The sequence below is a fragment of the Cupressus sempervirens genome, chromosome 3 (assembly GCF_028749045.1).
Source record: "Cupressus sempervirens isolate cs-2001-9-10 chromosome 3, ASM2874904v1, whole genome shotgun sequence".
Taxonomy (NCBI): domain Eukaryota; kingdom Viridiplantae; phylum Streptophyta; class Pinopsida; order Cupressales; family Cupressaceae; genus Cupressus; species Cupressus sempervirens.
Genome location: NC_143120.1, coordinates 504125760 through 504147707, shown reverse-complemented (window position 1 = coordinate 504147707; position 21948 = coordinate 504125760). Strand labels below are relative to the sequence as shown.

General features: G+C 37.8%; 1 protein-coding gene across 3 annotated transcripts in view; it reads right to left on the bottom strand.

Annotated features, from left to right (window-relative positions):
- LOC149567388 (ankyrin repeat domain-containing protein, chloroplastic-like) overlaps window positions 1-21948 on the bottom strand; it is a 145713-nt gene that overhangs the window by 36726 nt on the left and 87039 nt on the right. For 2 of the 3 annotated variants that reach the window (XM_089820569.1, XM_089820570.1), the window contains exons 5-6: window positions 17147-17245; window positions 16967-17065 (exon numbers count right to left, since the gene is read on the bottom strand). The exons of the other annotated variant lie outside the window; for it this stretch is intronic. In XM_089820569.1, coding sequence (XP_089676695.1) covers window positions 16967-17065; window positions 17147-17245 — 198 coding nt within the window. The remainder of the gene's footprint in view (window positions 1-16966; window positions 17066-17146; window positions 17246-21948) is intronic. 3 annotated transcript variants of the gene reach the window in all.

Here is a 21948-nt window from a genome sequence, read left to right as displayed (position 1 = left end):
TCTGCAGAGGTTCCGTTCATGTTTTGAGGACAAAGGATAGCCAACAGTCGAGACACTAGAGATGTTGACGAATTGGGCCACCAACCCGGTGTTGGGACTATGCAACACTTCCATGGAGAAGCTAGCACACGAGATAGTACGATTGTACAAAGAAGTCTACTGTGCTCGCAGGCGTGCGGAGGCGGACAAGGCAGCAAACAAGGTTGCAACGAAGAGGTCTCTGGCAGCAGAGAAGGAGGCTAGAGAAAAGGTAAATGCGAAATTGGCCAGCCAGCAAGCAACGTGGGCAGCTGAGCGTGCAACATTGTTGCGGGATAAGGAAGCGACTGAGCAGAAATTGCAATTAGCAAAGACCCAGGCTATGGATGCAGCGCTTCTCCTGAAGGAAGCCGTAGAGGTTAACACACGGATTCAGAAGGATTTGAGCATCCGTACGGAGCAAGTCTATGAATTATGCCGACAACAACATTCGTCAAGATCACAGCCTCCTCTCTAGTGTATATTCTTTCTCTATTGTATTTTGTGGTCTCCTATTTTTGTTAGTTTTGAAGTTGCTAGGAGACGACTTTTTTTTGGGGGGGGATGATGTCGTCGATAGAAACTGTGTAGCCGACAGGCTCATGTGGTCAGGAAAGATTTTATAGCCAACAAATAGATTAGAATTGTTATGTAGCCGACAGACCCCTTCGAGAAGGTTCGACAGAAAGTATTTATACCCCGTCTGGGATCATTGTAAATGATCTTATGCTCTATATGTAATCTCTTGGCATATGCGAATAATAAACGAAGTACTGCTTTTGTTGTTCTTGTCTGTGTGCATTAATTCATTGATCTATGCGGTAAATAGTATTTGTCAATTCTTTCATACCAGGCTTAGGGAGCCTGTTTTAGTCCATATAGAGCCTTCTTTAATTTGCATACATGAGATTCTGCATTATGAACTATTAATCCTTCAGATTGTTCCAGATAGACTTCTTTGTAATAACCCCAACCGGTTATAACTTCGACAAATACCAAATTCTTTTATAATTCAGTTGTTTGACATTTCATCAAACATTTTGCAATCAAGCTCTGATACCCCACTGGCTCACACTACTATAATGTTGGATAAGATTGTTTTTGTTTTGAAATGTCTTGCAATCTTTTGCTTTTTTCAGAATATATGAATGTTTTGGTGTATATTAAATGCTGGAATATGCAAGTAAATAACTCGCAACTAATAATGCCAAATATCAAATTCTAAACAATCTTGCAATTAATGAGTTGCAAATTTATTGCTTCACAAATTGCAAAGTACAATTGAATATAAGGGGAACCTGAAACGTTTTATTTAATTCCAATTTGCAGCAGACTGAAAACATTCCACCTTGAGCTTTAAATGACACCAATCACAGCCTATATAGGAAAGGCCCACATCTTTCAGCAGTCACCAACAATGCCAACAATGGCTCCAATATTGTAGCCCTTTAAATGGCCAGATAATGGCATTAAAACCAGACCCCCGATCAGTTTCTAGATGCCTAGATTTGTGATTGCAGCAGCTTAGGAAAGTGCCAATAATGGCATTTGAAAGCTACAGCCGCGTGGGAACAAACATGACACAAATGCTATCCAATGTTGCCCAATATATATCATGAGCAATTAAAAAACCCAATGCCAATATGCAGCAAAAATTGGCGCTAGAAAATAGAGATGTGAAATGCCCAAAACGTGCCTCCATATAGCCGCAATTATCAATAATACCTCCAATTTCCTTCACAAATTCAGCCAGCTAAAACCCTCTCCTTAGAAACAGTCAGGAGGAATGACAAATCGTATACCTCAGCACAATTTGCCAACCAATCTCGGATAAATTCTCAAAATTAAATCTACAATACTTCAGCTGTAGATCCCAAACCCTTATACTTTAACAAGGGCACAAAAATCAGAACTTTAAAAGTGTCACAAAGACAACAAAGAAAGATAAGATAATCAAATAATTGGATGCTTTACTCATCAAATGGGCTCATATTTATAATCTCCAAATGGCACAAAGTTTTCCAAATGAAGTTCACTTAAGAAGCTTCCCACACACAACATTAAAATATAATAAAGTGTCATTATAATCTAGTCTACTAATAGCTTTTGGCTCCGAAAATGACCTTTTCCACCATAATTTAATATTTTGACATGTAAGGTGACTATTTCTTGTTCCCATGATTTAAAACTTTTTGTCCTAGTTTCAACGAGCTATGATACTGAGGTGACCAACAAAAATAGCAACCTCAATGTATTTAGATGAATAATAATAATAATTCACCTGTCTCGCAAAAATAGATGAAGAAGCATCAAAATCGAAATCTAACAACACCAAAGTGATCCTGATGATGAAAGATGATGAATGAACCTAATGGGGTGACTTACTAAAAATAGATGCTCCCTCCAAGATTCTTGGAGCTCAAACTGTAAGTCTATAATAAAAATTGAGAGCATCACCCAACTCCTCTAACTCAATTGAGTTCATTGGAACCAACAGATTGACTTACTATAAATACTAAGTCCCTCAAACGGAGCCAAAACACACCATAGGCTACTGGAAAGCTTGTAACCACACAACTAAGACCCTTAGATGTAATATCCCTGTCATAAAATAGATTATTAATCAAACTATTGTTAATGGGTCGATTGATTTAATATATCTCAAACCCATTTTTGTTTTGTTTCCATATTTTGTGTTGACGTCGGTTATCTTTGTACACCCTCAGAAAGTTTTCCCCGACGAGTATTTAAGCACGGCTTGTAGGTAGTCTTTAGGTATGCAATTTGGATTATTTTCTCTGTACTACAAATTCTTGTTGGAGTTATTTGTTGTTCGCCATTTTGGAAGTGAAAGACCTTCCCTATTTGACTTATCCGATTTCAATGGGATTTAACCTAAGTCACAAGGTTCAAATTCGAATTCGAGTTCGGGAACTATAAAATTTGAATGAAGTTCGGAAAAGAGTAAAAACTCAAGGAAAAATTCGAATTAAATTCGCCTTATACAATTTTAATTATTTTCTAGATGTATGTAATATATCTTATCAATTATCAAAATAGTAAAAATTGCTAAATAGATCTCACAACTTCATAAGCTTGATGAGACATTTATTAAGTACAAAACATAAGAAACATGTGAAATCACAATAGCAAAGATATTATTTTGTTGCGAAGGTACAATCAAAAGTCAAGACTTCATAGCTTCAAAAAGGCTCGAAGTCATCAAGAGCACTTGGCTCAGATGGTGTAGCATCATCATCAGTATCACTACCCAATTCTTCCTAAAAAAAGTCAGGCTCATCTGCGTCTGGTACTACTGTGTCTTCTAAAGTTTGTTGTTGTGAAGATGACTCATTTGTTGATTTGTTCATAAGCAATTTTAAATTGCTGCGAACATAGACAAGATCTCCCAACTTTCCAGGCAACTTGTTCCTCTTTTTGGAATGGATGTGGTCAAAGCAACTCCAATTTCTCTCACAAGCTAATGAACTTGCTCCTTGACTCAAAATTTGAATGGCAAATCGCTGAAGTTCAGGAGTTTCTACCCCATAGCTCATCCACCATCTATAACCAGGTACCTCATCTCGTGTCATATCATATTTGGCTGCTCCTATTCCAAACATCCCTTCCACTTTTTTGTATTTCCAACATTGTTCTCTAATTAGAGATGCAATTGCTGGATCTGGTTCAAATCTACTAATGGCTTCATAAAACCCTACCATAATTTCAGCATCACCTTGTCTATCAATGTGAAATAGTTTAGGCTCCAAATAGCAAGCTGCTACATGTAAAGGAGTTTGCATCATTTTCCATCTTGAATCAACAGTCTCCCATATTTCTATGTACTCTGCTTCCACATTATTTAGTGCTCTTTGAATTGCTTCCTTGCAACGGTCCATGCTTTCATAAAGCATTCCAAGGCAAGGAGTGTCACCATCAACCATGCCAAGCACGTCAACAATTGGACCGCATATATTTAAAACCTTTGCCCCACTTTCCCAAAAGCTACTATTTAAAACAATTTTCTCTATGATCTTCCCCTTACCACTTTTTGAGAGAGTTGAATTTTCCCACTCATTGGAACAAATTACAGATCTTAACGCTGCTTTCTCTTCAACCACTCTTCTCAAAGTGATATAAAATGAAGCAAATCTTGTATCAGAAGGCCTCAACAACTCTCTAGATGCATGTTGCCTGTAAAGGCTCAATGTGAGACGATGATTTCATATGAAATTCACAACTTCTCTTCCTCTATGAATTACTTCATGTATCCAAGGGAGTTTTGCCAAATCATGAAGCAATAAATCCAAACAATGAGCTGCAAATGGACTCCAATAAATTTCTGGGTACTTCTCTAAAATCAGCTTGCCAGCTCCCACACAATTTGTTGCACTATCAATAACCACTTGAACCACATTTGCAACCCCTACTTCAAGAATTGCTTCCTCTAATATCTGAAATATATATTCAGAAGTTTTTTTATGATTCATAGTGTCAATAACCTTCAAGAACACAACACCTTCAGGACAAGCCACTAAAACATTAATCAATGGTCTTTGACAGATATCTGACCATCCATCACTCAATATAGTGCACCCCGTTGCCTTCCAAGAGGCTTTGACCGCAGCTAATTTATCAGTCACTCTTTCTTTTGACCTCTCTAAGAGAATTGTTCTCAAAGCCTCAGAAGGAGGTATGTACCCTTTGCCAAACTCTCCAGCCTTTTGAAATACAACACGATAAAATGGATTTCTAGCTACATTGAATGGAATTGCACTAGTATAGAATAAATCAGCTAGTAAATCATCAACTACTTGTTTCTCACATGGTTTCCAAAAGCTATTCAAAGTTCTGCTCTCTTTTGTTGGCTTTACAACCTGAGGTAGACATAAATATGAAGGTATAGTGGATGTGAATCTAGGGACGTCTTCAATTCTTTGTTTCTTTTGTGCCTTCTTCATCTTTTGAGAAATAGAAGATGAATGCTCTTTCTCCAAAATCACTCTAAGCTCTTGGGTCACACCTGGACATGCAGTAACACCTCCACCTTTACCTGCCATAATACCAAGCAAGTGATCCATGACCCTTGCTAAACTTCCAGTAATAACTTTTGGACACAGGTTACACTGAGCTTTATTAGGACCATTTTTAGTCACATGTTTCCATGCCTCTGAAGTTGATTTGTTGGGAGCCATATTACAATCTGTAGAATTAAAAATAAAATAATATATTATTATTTCAAACTTTAAAACAAAATAATTCAATAAATAATTTTAAAATGTTAATTTAAAATTAAACATGTTAAAGGTCAACTTTTTACACTAATAATTATATTATTTAAAAATTGAAATATAAATTTATAATTTATTAAACATAACAAATATATCTATTTATTTATTAAATTATAATAAAAATTATAAACTTACAAAGCAAAATAAAGTAAACATATTAATATATATTTGATGGACTCTAAACTCTAATATTTTAAAAGATTTCCGAATTATGTTAGTTAAAAATCAATATATCACTATTTTAAATCAATTTTAAAAAATAAATCAAATATTAAATTAACTATTTTTTTTATCGGTAAATATTAAATTAACTAAGACTATTACAAAATAGATTACAAAGAATTTTAAAAATTAAATTGATTACAAAAACTATATAAATTGAAATAAAAATTTCATACAAATTACATTATGTAAAAAACTATATACTAATTATATGTAAAAATTATATAAAAAATCAAAACAACATATAAAATTAATAACTATATGAAAAATTAAAACTCTATACATATTAGAAAATACAAACTATGTAATTTGTAATACAAACTATACGAAAGGTTTAAACTTTATACATATTACAAATAACAAGCTATGTAATATGTAATCCCCTAAAGTTCCTTGTATATGTAATATAAAGTGAAACTATACAAATGGGAAAAATGAATCTGTGGCATGCGTTTAAAGTGAAACTATACAAATCGGAAAAATGAATCTGTGGCGCCGCTTCACACAGACATTGCTGACGTTGCCGCTTCGAGCAGGACAAAGGGCCGAGAGAGGGATTTGTTAGGATGGCAACTTTGCTCAGGAAAACGCTGAAACTTTGCTCAGGACGAAACTGCTCAGGAAAATGTTGAAACTTTGCTCATTCACACTCGCAGGGTGGATTCTTTGAGAGTTCAAACAACGTTTTATAGAGTTTTTTGCACGACAAAACCCTAAAATTTGTGCAAACGGCAATTTCTAAATGCATTTGACTCTAAATATGAAGTCCATTTTTAACGGCCGAATCAACAACGGATTTTGGCGATTTTTTTAGGCAAATTTCACATTCAGCAATATCCGAATATCAAGCTTGATATTCGCCGAACCTTGTGACTTAGGATTTAACCCTTACACTATTTCGTCCCCTATAGCACTTCACTCGGATCTAGCAAATCGGAGCACTATCATATTGCGAATTGGAGAAGTCATTATGTTTAATTTGATCAAGTTCTCTTGTGTTGAATGAATAAGATATTTTATAGAACGTTTTGTGTTTCTCTTGCATATTTTGTACATTTTGTTGTCTGCAAGCTCTATACTTCATCCCATGCGGCCTCCATCCTCCTATCGTATGACCTTGTTAATCTACATTGGTGTCCTACTATACGGATTGCTCACTATACGACCTTCTAGGTCATCACACCATACTTCCCTCTGCCATTATGTCATCCATACGACTCCCTTGAACTACTGTACGGTCTCCTTGTACTACCGTACGCTCCCCTCTCTTGTCCACCATACGGCACATTTGGTGACCAACAACATACCATATGGCCTGTATCGTACGGCCTTCATCCTAGACCGTACATCCTTGTTTGGCATCGGTACAAGTGTTTTACTGCACTCAAGTTACCGTATGGCCTCAGCTCAGTGTTTGCAAATCGATTTAAGAGGATTTGCAGGTACGAGTCATTACAATGGTATCAAAGCTTCAATCTTGCTAGCCTGTGGACAGTGAATGAGAGTTTATAGCCAAAAGAGAAGAACCCATTTCGTTGATATAATGGTTGCCGAACCGGAACCCACAACTGTCGAACTCGTGGCACTATTGAGAGAACTTGTGAGGAATCAAGCACAAATCAATGATACTCAACGACTCATGGAAGAGACTCAAAAAGTTGGAAAACAATAAAATATCCAAAGAAGAAAATGATCACAGCGCGAACTCGGTGTTGGGTAAAGCAAACCCTCATCCAACATGCTCTCGACCTTCCATGTCGTCTTTTCCCCCACGGACAGAGACACCACCAGGAGGGAAGCAACCAACCTTTGAAGAGATGCAAGAATAGCTGAGAGAAAACTAGAAGAATGTGAATTTTGAGGAAGATATATCCTACAAAGACTATGCAGATCTGAGAATGAGATATTCAGGAGGTGGAAACAAAGGATATTTTAATGATGATCTCAGGAGGAAGTTCAGTAAAGTAAATCTGTCACCATTTGACGAATTTGGATCCATATCTATGCAAGCATGGGCAATGAAGGCAGATACTTCTAGCTTAAACCCATGCCAGAAGAAGAAGCAATTAAATTTGCAGCCTTACACTTGAAGGGAGTTGCGCATGAATGTTGGCATCACGGCACCATCACACTGAGGCATAATCAAATAAATACCTATACGAAATTCACTGAGAGATTGATAGATCGATTTGACGGTAAAGATCTGAAACTCAATTTCAAAGATTTGACAAAATTGAGGCAAACTGGATCGGTTGACCAGTACATTGCAAAATTTCAGAAACTCTCTGTTTTAATCACGAACATTTCTGAAAGAAGACAGATGGTGCTCTTCATGGACGAACTCACAGAACCATTGAAAGGTTGGGTAAAAGGGTTCAATCTTGCCACCCTGTCGAAGGCTATTAAGAAGGCAAGGAGTATGACATCATCAACAACGTCATCCTCATGAAGTTACTCGCATTCCAAACTACCACCAGTGTTTCCGAAGGACAAAGATAACAAACCTCCACCAAGAAAGTCATACATGGACGAAGCTATCAAACAAGAGCTCTGAAGGAAGAAACTACGTTTCAACTGCAAAGGACCATGGGAACCTGGGCACAAATGCCTCGAAAGAGGAAAGATCCACTACATTGAGGTCGTATCTAATGATGAGGACAAACAAGAAGAAATACCCTCCAAAAGACAACCAACACCATGACGACACCAACATGGCTAGTTTGAACTGTATGGAAAGAAATGCAGCATTGGTACGATGCGGAGGAACTATTGCCCTAGCTGGTAGCCAAGGTGCACAGTTTTTCATGTACGGGGAACACTTCAAGGACAAAGGGTTATGGTGATGCTCAATAGCAAGGCCACTCTAAACTTCATAAACTCATCCCTGGTGAAACGAAGAGTTCTACCTACGGAGACGCACGCAGGATTCCAGGTCAAGGTTGTCGGAGGGACTCCTCTGCCTTGCACATACCTTGTTCTTCAGCTAAGTATCACAATGGCGAATCACATGATGATCAAGGATTTCTTCATAGTGAACCTTGATGACATGGAGGTTATTCTAGGCATACAATGGATGGAGACACTTGATGAATACACTCAAAGTTTCAAACAGATGGACTTCACTTTTGTTGTAGATGGAAAGAAGGTTGTTCTTCGCAGAATGGCAAATGAGGGTCCAAAGGAAGTTTCTGCACATCGGATGGAGGCAATTTTTCGACGTAATGACATTGCTTGGGTTGCACATTGTTTTGTTTCGGCAGAACCTATAAAAGGTCAACGGACACCTCCCCGAGATGATGATCTCCAGAATATTTTGAGCGACCATGATAAAGTTTTTATAGATATTCCTCCCGACATACTACCTCATCAAGAGTTTGAACATACTATCGAGTTGGAAGTAGGAGCCAAGCTAGTCATAACCACACCCTACCACCATCCTAAGAAATTCAAAGATGAAATCGAAAAGACGATTCAGGAACTGTTAGAGAAAGGATGGATCCGTCCCAGTTCTAGCCCTTTCGCGTCATTAGTGGTATTGGTCAAAAAGGACAGGATGATGTGCATGTGTGTGGACTACCGTGTGTTGAACAAAAAAAACAATAAAGAAAAGATATCCCATTCCAAGGATAGATGAGTTGCTGGATGAATTGCATGGTGTAATCTATTTTTCAAAAATAGATCTTTGTTCCAGATACCATCAGATCTGCATGAGGGAGGAAGACGTGGAAAAGACAGTCTTTCATTATCACTACGGGCATTATGAGTTCTTGGTCATGCTGTTTGGATTAATGAATACACTTGCTACATTCCAATCATGCATGAATCGCATCTTCAACAAACAATTGCGTAAGTACTTACTAGTATTTTTTGATGACATTCTTATTTATAGCAGGGCATGGGAAGAGCACCTGATGGATCTAGATGAAGTCTTAAGGATCATGAAGCATCATTCTTTGTTTGCCAAGCATTCCAAGTGTGAATTCGGTATGACAGAAATATTGTACTTGGGACATGTTGTCAATAAATATGGAGTTCAAGTTCATCAGGAGAAGATTCAGGCCATCCTTGATTAGCCTCCCCCAAAATCACTCACGAAACTGTAAGGATTTTTTGGACTGTGCAATTATTACCGGAGGTTTGTAAAAAGGTTCTCTCAGCTTAGTGCACCATTAACAGATATGAGAAGAAAAGGGTCCTTCCAATGGAATGAAAAGGCACAAGTCATTTTTGATAAGCTGAAGGAAGCAATGAGCACTTGTCCCGTGCTTGCTTTACCTGATTTCACTCGACTGTTCATTATGGAGTGCGACACTTCCGAAGAAGGCATTGGCATAGTACTGATGCAAGATAGACACCCCATAGCCTATGAGAGCGGGAAGCTTATGCAAATAGAACGCTTATATTCCATCTACGACAAAGAGATGTTGGCCATCATACATGCACTAACCAAGTTCCGACAGTATCTGGTGGGTGCCAAGTTTGTCATTCGTATGGATCACAATAGTTTGAGATATTTTCTAGAGCAACGGGACTTGAACGAGAGGCAACAAAAATGGGCAAACAAGGTTCAGGCTTTTGATTTTGACATTGAATATGTGAAAGGAATAAACAATGTGGTTGCAAATGCTTTGTCCAGGAAACCTGCCATATGCTTACTAACCCAAATTTCAACTGACTAGAAAGCACATTTGTTGGTAGAATATTCCAAAAACACATTTTCCTGTGAGCTAATGGATGGAAACACCCAGGATGATTGGTACAAAGTGGTGGATGACATCATCTACTATAAGAATTGGATAGTTTTAGTGTCGGAATCCAAATTGAAGCAGAAAATCTTGAAGAGGTACATGAATCACCCTTGGCAAGACACCCAGGCTTCCTCAAAACTTACAAACGTCTTAGGGAGAGATTTTTGTGGAAAGGTCTTAAAGGAGACATATTGTAGTATGTAAGAGAATGTGTGGTCTACCAGCAAAACAAATCTAAACATACTCTACCTGTCGGGTTACTGGAACCTCTACCAATTCCGAAACATAAGTGGGAAAGTATCTCGATGGATTTCATAACTAGACTTCCCAAGGTGAACGGAAAAGATTGTAACTTCGTGGTGGTTGACAAACTGACAAAGATGCACATTTCTTTGCCATCCCCTCAGATTTTTAGGCCGCACAAGTTGTCGATCTGTTTTTTAGAGAAGTCTTTCGTTTGCATGGGTTACCCCAAAACATTGTCAATGATCGAGATGGGCGATTCATCAATATCTTCTAGACATAATTTTTTCAGTTGGCAAGGACAGAATTGTCACCAAATACTAGTTACCACCCTCAAACAGACGAAGAAACGGAGATTGTGAACAAATGGCTTTAAGGGTACCTTCAGAACTACGTTTCCGCACAACGGGCATGGGTCAAATGGATACACCTAGGGGAATATTGTCACAATACCACATACCACATATCCATCGGGATGACACCATTCAAAACTCTATATGGGTACGAACCCCTTTTCTTCATCGACACAATTCTAGGAGACAATTGCGCACCAAGGGCGAGAGACTAGCTTTAGGAGGGACAAGACATCCTAAGATACTTGAAGGAAAACTTGCAACGGGCACAAAATCAAGAAAAGATGTACGCCAACAGACACCAAATAGAGAGGAGTTTCGAAGTATGAGACTTGGTCTACCTCAGGTTCCAACCATACTGACAATCCTCATTGAAAGAAAAGGGAAAAGAAAAACTGAAGCCACGATTTTATGGCCCTTATCGTGTAGCGCATCGCATTGGTGAAGTTGCCTACAAGATGGAACTTCCAGAGGGGAGCTGTATTCATAATGTTTTTCACATTTCCTACTTGAAGACAGCTACGGGACAGAATGTCATGGTAGCTACAAACCTTCTACCGCTCAATGAAGAAGGAAAGCTCATATTGGAACCAACAAAGATTATTGAGGTATGTGAGAAGACCCTGCAAAACCAAACGGTGAAGGAATATTTGGTATGCTAGAAACAATTGCCGTTGGACAACGCAACTTGGGAAGGCGATCACATTCTACAGCATCTGGCATTGCGTTTACTTGAGGGAAAAAAATTATGGGACAAGAGGATTGTAATATCCCCATCATAAAATAGATTATTAATCAAACTATTGTTAATGGGCCGACTGATTTAATATGTCTCGGAGCCATTTTTGTTTTGTTTCCGTAGTTTGTGTTGCCATCAACTATCTTTGTACACCCTCAGAAAGTTTTCCCCGACAGGTATTTAAGCACGGCTTGTAGGTAGTCTTTAGGTATACAATTTGGATTATTTTCTCTATACTGCGAAATCCTGTTGGAGTTCTCTATTGTTCACCATTTCGAAAGTAAAAGACCTTCCCTATTTGGTTTACCCGATTTCGGTGGGATTTAACCTTCACCCGATTCCGTCGCCTATAACATTTCGCTCGGATCTGGCAAATTGGAGCACTATAATATTGCGAATTGGAGAAGTCATTATGTTTAATTTGATCAAGTTCTCTTGTGTTGAATGAATGAGATATTTTATAGAACATTCTGTGTTTCTCTTGCATATTTTGTACATTCTATTGTTTGCAAGCTCCGTACTTCATCACGTACGGCCTCCATCCTCCTATCGTACGGCCTTGTTAATCTGCATTAGTGTCCTATCGTACGGATTGCTCACCGTACGACCTTCTAGGCCATCACACTGTACTTCCCTCTACCATTTTGTCATCTGTACAATTCCCTTGAACTACCTTACGATCTTCTTGTACCACCATACAGTCCCCCTCTCTTGACCACTGTATGACACATTTGGTGACCAACAGCATATCATATGTCCTTCATCCTGGAACGTACATCTTTGTTTGGCATCCGCACAAGTGTTTTACTGCACTCAGGTTACCATACGGCATCAGCTTGGTGTTTGCAAATCAATTTACGAGGAGTTGCAGGTACAGGTCATTACATCAAATCCCACTGTCAACTCACGAGGGTCGCAATGGTGAACTGGCCTAGCCAACTGCAGGAAGCTACTAAAAATGGGGACATTACATTCTTCTATAGTTCCATTTAGGAATGCAGTCTTAACATCCATTGGTGAACCTTCCAATCTTTGGCTACTGTAATGGCTAACATAGCTTGACTAGAGGTATATCGAGCTACAGGTGCAAATGTTTCCTCATAGTCAATGTCTTGCTTCTGAGAGAATCCTCTGACAATAAAACATGCCTTGTGTTTTTCTATGCTACCATCTACAGCATGTTTAAGTTTGAACAATCACTTGGAGGAAACAACTGATTTTCCATTTGGTCTAGAAACCATGTCACAAACATCATTCTTTAAAATGGAGGGATATTCTTCTGTCATAGCATCTTTCACGGCTTGTTGTTTGAGGGCTTCATTAAAATTGGCTAGTTGAAAGTCAAGAATTTCACTCATCAATGCATTATATGTTAGTTTGTGGGGCCTTTTGCTTTCTCTGAATGTACCATCAGGCGCTACAAATTTTTCAGCTTCCTTCATAATTTTCCTAGCCCACAATGGTTGTTTTCTTTTGTTGGTATTTTGATTTTCATCATGATACTCCCTATAAGTCTCAAATTCAGGTGGATTTTCATATGAGGATTCTTCGGGACATTCTGACTGAATCACAAGAGTAGAACATATATCCTTTTTTAAGGTCGGATTTTGATTTTCTAACTCATCATAATTCTTTGCCCTTCTAAAGGCAATATCTTCCTCAAATATTACATCTTGACTAAGTTCTATTTGCTTTTGTCCAAGAATGAATATTCTATATGCATTTGAAGTTTCACTATATCCCACGAAGATTCCTTTTCTTCTGGAGGGTTCGAGTTTTGTTCTCTTTTCTTTGGGTACATGAATGTACACTGGGCAGCCAAAGATCCTTAGATGACTTATATCACGTTTCTACCCAGTAAATGTCTCCTCTAGTGTTTTATTATCAAGATGAGGATGTGGACATCCATTTTCAATACAAAAAGCTTCTCTAGATGCTTCTGCCTAGAAAAAGGAATCTAGATTTTGATCAAACGTCATAGATTTTGCTACCTCCGCTATAGTTCCATTTTTCCTTTCAACTACCCCGTTTTGCTGAGGATTATAGGGTACAGTGAACTCCCTCCTAATCATTGAACTAACACAATCTTCTTTGAACAATTCTGAAGTGTAATCTGTCCCATTGTCAATTCTCAAGGTCTTAATTTTCTTCTCGAAGAAATTTTCAGTTAGAGCTTTGAACTCTTTGAATCTATTTGGGATTTCCTCAAATTCTTTACATTTTAGGAAATATATCCATGTTTTTCTTGAGAAATCATCTATGAAGATTACATAGTATAGGGCTCCTCCCTTGCATGGTGTTGACATAGGTCCACATAGGTAAGAATAGACTAGTTCCAATATAATTTTGGTTTTGCTTAAACTATTTTGGAATGATCCTTTGGTGTTTTTCCCTAAAGCACATCCTTTGCATGTTCCACAATGTGAGGAGTTTAGTTTGGATAGTCCGATCGCCAATTTATCCATTGAATTTAAGGCTTGAAAGTGTATGTGCCCTAATCTTTTGTGCTAGATTTCATTTATATCGGGAGATTTGTGAATGAGAGCTTGTTTAGGATCTGTACATAGTTTATATAGATAACCTTGCCTTATTCCTATAGGTTTGGCTTTCTTAAATGTGGCGGATTGGTGCCATGCCAAAACTCTCCCATCCATGAATGTCATCTTGTATCCATTATCTTCAAGAGCCAATATAGATATTAAGTTTCTTCTGATTTCAGGTACGTATAGTACATCCTTCAGTTGAATTATCATGCCTAATTCTAGCTTGATGTTACAAGTCCCTACACCTTTTACAAGATGTGCAGAATCATCTCCGATTGTCACTTCTTCATTAGTTTCTTCTACCATAGTTTCCATATTTTCTCGGAATCCAGTAATATGTCTTGATGATCCACTATTAATTACCCAGGTGCTTGATTTGTTTGATACTTGATTCGATTGTGTTGAATAAAATACAAACTTCTTAGATTCTTCTTGTGAGTTTACTTTTCCAGGTTTGGCATAAGATGCTTGTTTTTGTTCTGTCAAGACAATTTACAACATAGTGCCCATATTGGTCACATCTAAAGCATTGGACTTGTGAAGCATCTTTTCTATATTTTCCTTTCCCATGAAAATTCTTCTTTCTATTGAAGTTCTTCTTCTTTCCTTTCTTCTTAGTATTTGTATTAAAAACTTGTATGTCTTCATCTAAGGATTTTTGTTTGATTCCTTTTGGTAACAATCTAGCTTCTTCTTGTAGACAGTCAGATCTTAGTTAGTCTAGCTTTGGGAGTTTTGATCTTCCACTAATGCCTTGTTTGAATGGTTCTCATGAACTTGGGAGGCCACTTAAGGCCGTTAGGGATAATTCCTTGCTGTCTATTTCATACCCCATGTTAGACAATTGATCCCTTAATTCTATAATTCTCATAAAGTAGGCATTTACGGATTCACCTTTGTTCATGCTTATGTGGTTCAGTTGTGTTTTTAGTGCAAGAGTTCTTCAAGTATTATTTACCTCAAATGTGTTTCTAAGGACTTGAGAATGAGGTATGCAATTGTTTTCTTTGCTAGAATAGGCACAATGTGATTCCTTATAGAATCCACTATTAATTTCATAGCTTTCTTATTGTTTTCAATCCATTGCGATTTTTCAGGCTCTGTACTTTCATTTTTAACAAATGAATCTACTTTGTTTTCATCTAATACCATCATGATTCGTAGTTTCCATGCTGTTAAGTTATTGGCTCCCTCAAGTCTGATTGTACTTGTCCTTTTGAAAGATAAATTTTGATAAGTTAAAGGTATGCAATCTGAATTCTCAAGTTTAACTTTGGGTCTCCTATAACCGTGACTCTGATACCATGTAAGTGAGTAAACTTATATCAAACTGTAGGTCCTTTAAATTTACCACTGGTTATTGATGACAGTTTTACTCTTGTATGCGTAGATTCACCCTTATTAATATTCTGTAATATATGAATCGCACTGTGTAGTGAATATGATCTGCAAGTAATATCAATCTCCAAGTATGACTGTCGGTCTGTCAGACTACACAGGTAGGTTGATCTGTAAGTCCAATACAAATTAGAATGCAAGGATGAAATGTAGAGCAATGTAGAGCAATATGGAAGGATATTGATCTGCTGTAAGTACTGATCATTTATTGATTTCAATGTCAATACTACAATCATTGATGCACATATATATTGTATTCAATAGACACCTCTCAAGATAGGTCACGATCTTTCAATGCCAAGAGTCACAATTTGCTTATGTGTTTAGTTAGTATTAACTAATCAATCTGATGTCCTACAGGATCTGATTAGTTAGTTAATACTAACTAATTGTGACTGTTATATATTCACATTCGGAGGCATATTTGATCAATCTACAAGACAGTTAGGTTTGACATTGAATGTGTGTGTGTGTGTGTGTGTATATGTACAGTATATCATTTCAGTTTGATATGAAAGTGCTTGGTCAGTATTAAAACATATTATTAGTTTGATTATTATATGTATATGTGTGTGAGTGTATGTTTATGTGAGTGTATGTAAAACATACACTCACATACATATACAATTTACATTCTCATGAGATCTACCCAATGCTATCCAGTAACAATATATATAGTGCTTCTATAACATATGGGAATCAAAACAGCTACCCAATTCAAATGTATCCACTTCTGCTAGAGCGGGATAGTGACTAGGATGATTCTATGTCTTTGGATATTGATAGCCCAAAGGATTCTTAGTTTCATAGAGTATTATATTTTGATGTTTGAGACTTCTGGATACATGTTTGAGACTTTAGGATATTGATAGACCATGGTTTTTTGAGATTTTAGAGTGCTTTTATAATGCTTTATTAATTTATTATGCTGTTATACTGCTCCTCTTATGATTTATTTACATATCGATATTGTTGTCATCAGTTATTGACATCTCTCTCTCTCTCTCTCTCTCTCTCTCTCTCACACACACACACACACACACACACACATTCCGCCATCCGCTACCGTTCCCTATTTTTTGCCGTCTACAAAACATCCCAGGAAACACTTCCCCTACCATCCCCCTGGCCCCTCCTCTATCATTGTGGAACATAGAAATAAACCAATTGAAGCCTAAGATTTGGAGGCTCAGACAAACACATCCATCAAACTTGCTAATCAGCTCTATAGACACGCTAGAGTCTATTAGAAGCTAGTTATTGGTACTGTTTTATTTACAAAAGGTAAACCTTCACATGAAGGGCAAGTTAGATTTGAAATAGCAGTGACAGCTTCTGTGCACTCCTCTGAAACTAAAAATATGATGGAACTCAAGAAACTAGATTAATTGGGGAAAAGCCTGGAAAATACCTTGTTTTGTATGGTTTTGTCAGCACCTTTGATCAGTAAAAGCCTCACTACATCTGTTCTTCTACACTGAACTGCAAGATGTAGAGGAGTCCATCCATACTGCACAGTACAATAGAGCATTTAAATATGAGATAAGTAATGGATTTCAATAGTTTGCGGTTCTTAAGGTAAAATGCTCACATTGTCAGGGGCATTAATATCCACTTTGTAAAGGATCAAATGCCTGATTGTTTGAATTGCTGCAACTTCAACTGCATAATGCATCAATGTAGCACCATCCTGCCATTTACCAAAATAAAGGTTAAAAATATGTAGGAGATTCACATCATTACACAGACATGGCACTCAGAAAAAGGTGCATTTCTAGGATGAAAACCCTGAACCAAGGGCACAATCAAAATCAACAACCATTGACAACACTTTCTGTAACTGAAGCAGGAAGCAATAAAGGTACAAACAAAGCGAGAATGGAATTTGGTAATAGGGGATCAATTCTATTGGATGACAAACCCATGGTAGATGAAATACTCTGTGATCATAGTATATGCAATAGAAAAGAAAAATAAGTTGATAATGGAATGTCATATTGCCATAGTAGCATTATATTTCCACAGCAACAGCAGGGCACACTCTTAAGGATAAATGGAATTCAATTACACAAACTAAAACTGGTAAAATTTGACCCAGATTTGACAAGGCCTTGACCAGCTTTGGATGAACTGGGCATGCTGATGAGAACTAGCATGGGAATACTGACATGCCAAGTATTCACTGTTAACCACAGATTATCATGGTCATTGCTAATTTTCTGCTATGCATAATATTCCTATTGCATGATGTACTTAATTAAGTTCACTAAATGCTGAGTTATATGAAGGTAGTGGGCACCTAGACCCTTCACACCTACCTTTTCAATTCTTGTAAATGTACAAGTTGTCTTGGGATATTCTGTAATTGCAATCTCATGTCCATTGTCAAGTGCTATACTTGTTGGGCCTTGTGCATTGAGACCATGTACAACATTATTTGCTCTATTAATAAGTTTATTCCGTAGTTTGCAGACTTGGACTTAGAGAGTACTCAACAGGCCAGAAAAATTTGGCTTGGCCAAAACTCAGCCCACCTAGACCCTTCACACCTACCTTTACTCTTTCTAGATGTACAAGTTGTCTTGAGATTTTTCGTGATTGCAATCTTGTGTCCATTGTCAAATCCTGTACTAGTTAGGCTGTGTGCATTGAGACCATGTACAACATGATTTGCCTATCAATAAAGGCATTCTGTAGTTGGCAACCTCAGAGAGTACCCAACAAGCCACAAAAAAATTGGCTTGGCCAAAACTCAAAACTTAAAAACAATTATTTAGAAAAAACCAATAAATTTTATGCCAAATTATAAATGCAACTGCAAAATGCATCATACAAGTTTGACGGGGGTCCAAGGACAACATTTCCAAGGGCCAGGGTAACACCTCTAATGTCAGTCTGAGGGCAGCTCACAGAAATTGTCCCAAACTGAGTTTTCTCTAAATTTTCACTTTCACAAAGAACAATTATGAAACCTTAACAAACATTGATAATTAAGATCCTGATGTGGACAAGGTGAGAGCACAGTGATTTCGGACACTAACCTTCTGGCAGGAAAAAACATTAAAAAATATGAATGCAATGTTAGAAATGAAAATGTTTTCTTATGCCATGGCAGCATAGCCATCCAATCTTACAATATCTAAATTCACATTTAAGCTTTAAAAATTCAGGTAGTAAACCACTCAAAATATTCCACCAATTCTTATTCATATATCCTTGATTCTTAAGATATTCTGATCTTCTAAAACATTAATTAACAGCCAATGTTCTTAACATATTCTGATAACAAACACAAAGGGCTGGATTTTAGTGCCTGCTGTCGTCAACTCCTGATCATCCGCCAGTTCTCATGGTATGATTCTCTCTACAGGTTCCTTGTTTCTAGGATTTTCTGTATGTTATCAGATGTGTGCAACCAGCAAGACAATACACAGCAATCCAGTGTCTCCTTGTCCTAAGCGATGATCTTCACTATCATCTTTCTTCGTCTCGTCACCTTGTATGTGCTTATAGAAAGTAATGCAACCACTGGCATGAATTCTTTACACATTAATTTTAGAATGTGTTCTCCTGAGAAGCGCTTTCAAAAAAATAATGTAGCTCGATAAGAATATTTAAACTACCAATTTTTCCCAACGCTCATCATAGTCTTCCTTCGTTTCGCTCAGGAACTTAAAATGGTGCATTAAAACACTTAAATTTTTTGAATATTCAATACTCTGCTTCAGATTCCCATGATTCTAAATTCTTCCATGAATGTTAATGACTCCAATCTTGTCGTTGTTCCTCACCGCATGATGCTATAATAATCTTTACTGATGAGTCACCACAACAACTCTAAAGGTTTCAGATTGAATCACTCAGTTACCTCCAACTCCTTTGAATACATATGAGATTTTGAGGGGATGTCATTACGCCCAAAATATTCCTTCCTACTCCAAATCGAGTCAAATATTACTGTCACTACCATAATTAAGCCCGATGAGTCATGTAACATTCCAACAGTAAATATTCTGGCACCTCCAAATAATGTCTACGCCCAGAATACCTTCAACTATGGTCTCGAAACAAATAATCAAATCCACGTCTCAATGCATGCACGACACCCTAACAATCCTCATACATTTTACTTTTCTACCACTTATGCATTCTTAGCCCCCTGATGTGATGTTGACCCTCAAAGCTTGCTTACTAATTTGCAAAGTTGAGACACGACCCCTTCTGAGGAGCAATTCGTTCATTCAAAAATCTCTCTAACACTCCTCCAACAATCCTTTAGGATATAGCATTTATGTTCACAGGTATGACTTTTACAAATACAGTTACTGATCATGTTGCTTCTATCTGTCTCATCCAAAGGAATAACCTCACAATTCAAATATAGCACACACAAACAGAAGGAAAAACTTTGGTTTATCTAACTCCTCTAGTGATTTAAATCGGCTTTACATCAACTTTAAACATTCCAAATAAACTACAATTAATAGTAATTGAACTCCAATCTAGTTATGACAATCAAATCCACATCTCAATGCATGCACAACACCCTAACAATCCTCATAACTTTTCAACCACTTATGCACTCTTGGCCCCTTGATGTGTTGTTGACCCTCAGAGCTTGCTTCCCAATTTGCAAAGTTGAGACACAACCCTTTCTGAGGAGCAATTCGTTTCATTAGAGAATCTCTCTGACACTCCCCCAGCAATCCTTCAGGATATAGCATTTCTGCTCACAAGTACGACTTTTACAAATACAGTTAATGATCATGTTGCTTCTATCTGTCTCATCCAAAGGAATAACCTCACAATTCATATACAGCACACACAAACAGAAGGAAAAACTTTGGTTTATCTAACTCCTCTGGTGATTTAAATTGGTTTTACATCAACTTTAAACATTCCAGATAAACTACTGTAGTCGAAATAAAGTAACTATTATGTTAGTACTTGTTAAAGCTAGTCGAGTTGGGTAGTCAGATGGTAAGGAAATGTGTCGGTTGGTTTCCAACTAATCGACCCTTCTATAAGGGTCGGGAACATTGGTATTGTACTCATGTTGGTTTTTGGTATTAATAAAGAAATCATTTCCTTGCCTACTGGTATTGTGGTATGAATGGTATGTTCTAAGTTTCACTTCCTACGTATCAATTGGATTATTCTGTATACCTATGAGTAAGTGTGTGATATTCCAATCTACATTTTTGGCGTCATTGCTTGAGTCTGAACCTGGAGGTTGGCAGGATGGAGTAATGGGAAGGCCCTTTGTATCGCTCATCCAAGTAACAAATAGTGACAAAGAAGAGGAGGAAATAACCAGGGAAGATCAATTGACAGATGATATGGTAACTACCTAGGAAGTTGCGGTTGATCAGTACGTACAATGGGAAGCCCATGAGAGAATGGTCCCTGAAGGTATTGTACGCAACGAACTTTCGATACCACCAACAGTGTACAATCTCCTGCGAGAGATTCCTCGCCTATTAGCACGAAATTTGTTACGAGTGGATGAGGAACGAGCGGAGACACAAAGGGAAAGGAGGAGACAACAAGTACTACAACAATTTGCGAAAAGGAAGACGGAAGCACGAAGAACATGAAGATTCCAAAAAGGGAAACCAACATTAAAATGACTCATGCCCCTAATTCCTAATATATATCCCAGACAGGCACAAGGAAAAGAAACTGAGGAAGAAGTTGCCTTGAGGATACTACGTCTCCAACAGCAGCATGAGAGATGTCGTAACTAGGAAGGAGGACAAGGGGATTCCACGAGAATCCAAGAAGGGTTGGTCGAGAATACAATTGAAAGTATAGCAAATTTGGTCATCTCTGAGACACAAACAAGGAAGTTGGGATACAAAAACCCAGAGACACAGGCAGGAAGAGACTTCCAATAGGAGCAAAGTCAAAAAGAAGGGGATACTTTCAGTAGTTCCTCCTTGAGAACGAACTTCCAACCAGGAGGGAGTGTTCCATCGAGAGGAAGTGTTCCATCCGGAGGCGTTCCATCCAAAGGTGTTCCATCGAGAGGCATTACATCGGGAGGTGTTCACATAATGACAATAGACAAACAAAAATTACCAAGGTTCACAAGGGATGGCTCGGAGGACCCTGCTAGCCACTATAAAACATGTATAACAATATGGTTGGCGAATGGACAAAATGACACGGTGGAATGGCTAAAAGCCTTTCCGGCCACATTAAGGGGTATTGCCATTAATTGGTATACGGACTTGGAGGCAAGAAAGAAAAACACATGGAATAACATCCGCACAACCTTCGAGGAAGAATTTCGACTCCTGAGAGATGACGATGAAATAGTAACGGAGATCTATAACACAAGACAAGGGAAGAGTGAATCTATCACAAGGGAAGAGTGAATCTATCAAGCCC